Source organism: Tribolium madens, unplaced genomic scaffold, assembly GCF_015345945.1.
Source record: "Tribolium madens isolate multiple individuals breed KSU strain unplaced genomic scaffold, Tmad_KSU_1.1 Scaffold_11;HRSCAF=98;Tcas5.2_LG3b, whole genome shotgun sequence".
NCBI lineage: Eukaryota > Metazoa > Arthropoda > Insecta > Coleoptera > Tenebrionidae > Tribolium > Tribolium madens.
The window spans coordinates 2,503,596-2,509,114 of NW_025400975.1; the positions used below are offsets into that span (position 1 = coordinate 2,503,596).

General features: G+C 27.6%; 1 protein-coding gene across 4 annotated transcripts in view; it reads right to left on the minus strand.

Moving 5' to 3' along the window:
• LOC123015527 (ryanodine receptor) overlaps positions 1-5,519 on the minus strand; it is a 64,881-nt gene that overhangs the window by 57,067 nt on the left and 2,295 nt on the right. For 2 of the 4 annotated variants that reach the window (XM_044415316.1, XM_044415326.1), the window contains exons 5-10: positions 4,158-4,172; positions 3,721-3,798; positions 3,550-3,668; positions 1,801-1,870; positions 1,561-1,754; positions 1,152-1,506 (exon numbers count right to left, since the gene is read on the minus strand). In XM_044415316.1, coding sequence (XP_044271251.1) covers positions 1,152-1,506; positions 1,561-1,754; positions 1,801-1,870; positions 3,550-3,668; positions 3,721-3,798; positions 4,158-4,172 — 831 coding nt within the window. The remainder of the gene's footprint in view (positions 1-1,151; positions 1,507-1,560; positions 1,755-1,800; positions 1,871-3,549; positions 3,669-3,720; positions 3,799-4,157; positions 4,173-5,519) is intronic. The other 2 variants (XM_044415299.1, XM_044415308.1) reach the window with 1 other exon arrangement.

Here is a 5,519-nt window from a genome sequence, read left to right on the forward strand (position 1 = left end):
CTATAAAAATCCTAAAAAATTTTGGTTTCTCCAGAAAGTCAAATTAATAATAAAATATTTGTATAAAGAACAAAAAAAAAGGGAAATAAGTAAAAAAAATGAAATTTTATTTTTCCAAATTGTTGTCAAACGACAAAATGCTTGATTAGCGGAATGAAAATAGTAGAAAAGTGAAAACAGCATTGAAAAATCTTAGTCTTGTTTGTACAAATGAATGTAAAAAGTCAATAACCTCCAAGTGTACAGAGTGTCTCAGAAATGAGAGTCTAATTTCCTAGAAAAAATTTTCAATTAGACATTCTATTACAGAAAATTAATCATTTTGGTAATCAATAAAGTCTATAAAAATCCTATAAACTTTGATTTCTCCAAAAAGCCAAATCAATAATAAAATATTTGTTTAAGGAACAAAAAAAATGGGAAAGAAGTAAAAAAATTAAAATTTTATTTTTCCAAATTGTTGTCAAACTACAAAATGTTTGATTTGCGGAATGAAAATAGTAGAAAAGTGAAAACAGCATTGAAAAATCTTAGTCTTGTACAAATGAATGTAAAAAGTCCAAGTATACAGAGTGTCTCAGAAATGAGAGTCTAATTTCCTAGAAAAAATTTTCAATTAGTCATTCTATTACAAAAAATTAATCATTTTTGAAATCAATAAAGTCTATAAAAATCCTATAAACTTTGATTTCTCCAAAAAGCCAAATTAATAATAAAATATTTGTTTAAGGAACAAAAAAAATGGGAAATAAGTAAAAAAAAATAAAACTTTATTTTTCTAAATTGTTGTCAAACCACAAAATGCTTCATTTGAGGAATGAAAATAGCAGAAAAGCGAAAACAGCATTGAAAAATCTTAGTCTTGTACAAATAAATGTAAAAAGTCCATAACCTCCAAGTATACAGAGTGGCTTAAAAATGAGATTTTCTAATATTCAAAGTTAGATATTTTTTACTTATCAATTATAGACATTTAGAAGATATATCTGTGAAAAAACAACTTGTAAAAGTATACAAATTGTTTCAGAAATAACATTTTCTAATATTTGAAGTTATCGGTTGTAGACATTTAGAGTATTCTTTGTGGAAAACCAGTTTAAAAATTCGTTTAATTGCAAGAATTTTTTCAAATTGTTGAAATGAGACCTCACCTTGTAAGAGAGCCAGAGTCCAGTTTCAGAATGTTGCACAATGACCGTGGAGTCGCCATATTTGATAATGGGTGACCCAATAACTTCCAAATCCTTGTCCTCAAGCACAACCTTTTGGTCATCTTTTTCTTGTCTCAGACAAAAAGCTGTGGTTGCAGTATTTGCCTCTTCTCTACTAACAAGATACAATTCATTATTTTCATTAACTGCGAGATATCTCCCAGTTGTAATATGTCTAATCCTCATTGGATGTGACCAATTTATAAAACCACCGGCCCATTTGGTCCTCGCCAATTCCAATCTCCATAAAGACCGGGCTTGAGACATTACACTTCCGCCTTCGTAAATTACAATACTACAAAATTAATTTTAATTAATTACATTTTTAATTAATAAAATTTGAGATTACTTCGCATCGATGCTCCATGTTGATGGTATGGTCAGACATTCGTCACCACCGTGGAAAAATCGAAGAACATCGCCGCCGAAAACGTAGCCGACGTACTTCATGCGCGAGATTCCAGTACCATATGGTTGGACGGACCAATGGGTTACGTGGAAACTTGCGTTTACGATGGAAATTTCGTTCTCTTTCGTTGTGTGCTACAAAGTGGTGTGAAAAATATTGGAAAACAAGTGGGAAACTCACCAAATATCGTTCTGTTGCGACTGAAACCAAAATTAGGTCGTCTCCAACGCGCACTTTTTCACCCTCAGATCTAAAATATTCATCCGTTTTATATGAATGAAATTTTTTTTATGGCATTTAAAAATTTTACAAAATCGTCAAAACTGGAATTGTGATTTTCCCAAAAAGCCAAATCAATTAAATATTCCATTTGAGGAACACAAAAATGAAAGAAGTGAAAAAATTAGGAAAAAAACTATTGACAATCACTAAAATCATGTAAAAATCCTTATTTTTAATGGCATACGAAAAATTCTATAAAAACCAGAATTTTGGTTTTACCCAATTTTGCAAAAACAGTAAAAAATGATAACAGCATTGAAAAATCCCAAAATCTGAATCCAAAAAGTCCATGTCTTTCTATTTTTAAACCAAAAAGTTTAATTTCCTTGCGAAAATTCTCAATTAGTACTATAGTATTTACTTTATATTAATAAAAAAATTCATTTTTGTAATCAAAAAATTCGCTGTTTAATATATGCCTTTTTGCATGAGGTTTAATGAAAAAAATGTTTGGTAAAGTTTTTATTATTATAGGGGCTTGATAATTTCTTTGTTTTTATTACAAAAAGTTAATTTAATTTCTAATAATATTCTAAAAATCCAGAAAATCGTCAGAACTGAAATTTTAGTTGCCCTAAAAAGCCAAATCAATAAATATTCGATTTGAGGAACACAAAAATGAGAGAAGTGAAAAAATTAAGAAAAAAACTATTGAAAACCTCAAAAATCATGTAAAAATCGTTATTTTTAATGACATACGAAAAATTCTGTAAAAATCGTCAAAATCAGAATTTTGGTTTTACCAAATTTTGTGAAAACAGTAACAAAGTGATACTTAACAACATTCAAAAATTCCAAAATCTGAATCCAAAAAATTCATTTTTGTAATCAAAAAATTCGCTGTTTAATATATGCCTTTTTGCATGAGGTTTAATGAAAAAAAAATTGGTAAAGTTTTTATTATTATAGGGGCCTTAATTTTTAGATAGATTCTTTGTTTTTGTTACAAAAAGCTAATTTAATTTCTAATAGCATTCTAAAAATCCTAGAAAATCGTCAGAACTGAAATTTTAGTTGTCCTCAAAAGTCAAATCCATAAAATATTCAATTTGAAGAACAAAAAAATAAGAGGAAAGTGAAAAAACAAGAAAAAAAACTATGGAAAACCACAAAAATGTTGTAAAAATCCTTTAGATCCGTATTTTTAATGACACAAAAAAATTCTTTAAAAATTGTCAAAACTAGAATTTGAATTTTCCCAATCCACAAATTACCCGATTTGGTAATCAAAAATTTCTATTAAAATTCTATAAAATCGTCAAAATTGGAACTTTGATTTTTCCAAAAAGCCAAATCAACAATAAAATATTTGATTTAAGAAACAAAAAATGGAAGAGAAGTAAAAAACGAAAATTTGAAATTTTGTTTTGTTTTTTTCCGATTTTTTTTTCAAAATGGTAACTCACAATTAAAAAAAAAATAGAGATCATGACCTTTCTAAGAAAAGGTTTTCACGAGTTTTATAGTGAGTTGAAAATTTTGCAAAACTCAAAAACAAAAAAATTCGTATCAATTTTATTGAAAAACGTCACATTTTCACAGTATTTTCTCATTCAGCAATTAGTTTTTTCAAAAAATAAATAATTTACGCAACTTTCTGTTCCCCTGATATATTTTATACAAAAAATTGATAATTTTTTTTGTTACCTCTGTTTGCTGGCGGGATGAACCGTCCACCAGCACGCTTCCCCTTGGCTGTGTTCTTGCAACCCAACATCAAAAGCAAGTTTATCGTTACTTGAACTTGTCGACAAACAAGCCAAGTACTGAAAATTCACTTGGGGTAAAAATTTGCTGAAATATTTGCAACCAATTTACCATGTCGCTGTTTTGATGGCGTAAAAGAATGGCATTACCATACAAAAGGGTGCGGTGTCCAGATCCTGTACCTTTACCCTAGAAGGGAGTAAGCAAGATTTTTGTAAGAGAAAGAAAATCACAACAGACACTACCGCGAGTTTGTTTAATTTGGTGTTTTTTTTGAATTTTTAGTCGGTTCGGAACTACCACTCTAATCCGGGTTAGAATTGTCTACTGCAATGATAAAAGGCCATAATAGTTTAGTAAATGGTACCACAAAAACACAAAACATTTATCCAATGAAAAATAAAAAAATAATAAAATAGAAATATAAAAAAATTATTAAAATGGTGTAGCGTACTAAGCAAACTAATCGTTGGTGTCCAATAATAATCCGTTAGTCAATATCTACTGTTAATTTTGATTTAATTAGACAAGAAATTAATTTTACTTACTAGGTTTTCCTGGCCCTGAAAAGCAAAAATCAAGCAGGTGAAACATAGGACTAAATCAGGATTTTACACAAAGGTTACAATGAAAATGATTTTGTAACAAGAAACAGAGTAGTGCGTGTTAAAAATTTAAATGCAAGCGTACTAACTTTGAAAAAAGCGTGTTTAAAAGTTAGTACGATGCAGTTTTTTATTATGACAGTCACAAAACGATCACGAAAATTCTTCAGAAACATTCACGAATTTCTGGAAGAATTATGACCTTTTATGCCACCAAAAATCAAGTTTTAAAATTTATTAACACAGAAGAGTAAGTTGAATAAATTAATATTATTTTTAAGAAGGTCCACAAAAATCGACTGCTTTTATTTTAAGAAATTTTGGTGGTTTTAACAAATCGAAACATTAACGTAAAAAAATTTTAAAAAATCGTTCATATTTATTTTCATTTTAATTGATTTCTTTTATTTTCTCCATTATGTAGTTTTCATTTTTAATTATTTACTACTTCATTAAATTAATTTAAAATATTGCGACTTTTTAGAATTGTTACCTTTTTTCATATACAGGGTGTATCAAAAATACGTATATTCATTTTAACACGTAACACATATCTCGATAAATAATAGATTTTTGCTATTGTAATTTTTTAATAAAAGCTTTCAAATTTGATTTAAAATTTGAAAAAGATAACATATCAAAACGTATACCCGCCTATGGGTATCAAATTAAAAATTCCGAAATATTTTTGTTGTGATAAAAACGGAACTACATTAAAAGAACTGCATTGTTGTGATTATTTATTAACATTGAATGGCTCCCAAAATTTTGGGGAAAACAATAAAAATAATTAATAAAAATTTTGCAAAATGTTATATAGAAAAATTGTTTTACTTGGTGAGTTCTTTCAGGTATTTCTGACACACCTTCTAAAATACCGGGTGACTATTAACATTTGTGATAAAAAAATCTATTGAATTATTAGTAATCCTTCTAATTTGTTATATCAGAATGTTTCATGTGCTACATCATCAACAAATGTTTGACGATTGCCTATAAAAGTTTGACATTTGAATTTGAAAGTCAAGTTGCCAAACTAAAATTTTAAATTCGACACCAACTTGAGGAAAAAAATCACAATCATTTACAGTCACCACTCGTAAAGTTCTTATTTCAAAGGAAGATTTCGCGATTTTTTATTATTTACATTGAAACTAATAGCTAAATAAACTAAAATAATAAATGTAATTACATAATTTATTCCATTTCTCGATAATATTTTTATTTTTATTGCATTATTTTTATTTTATGCATTGAAAAATATATCATACAATTTTTAGAATTATTTTGTTAAAACTTTTTCAC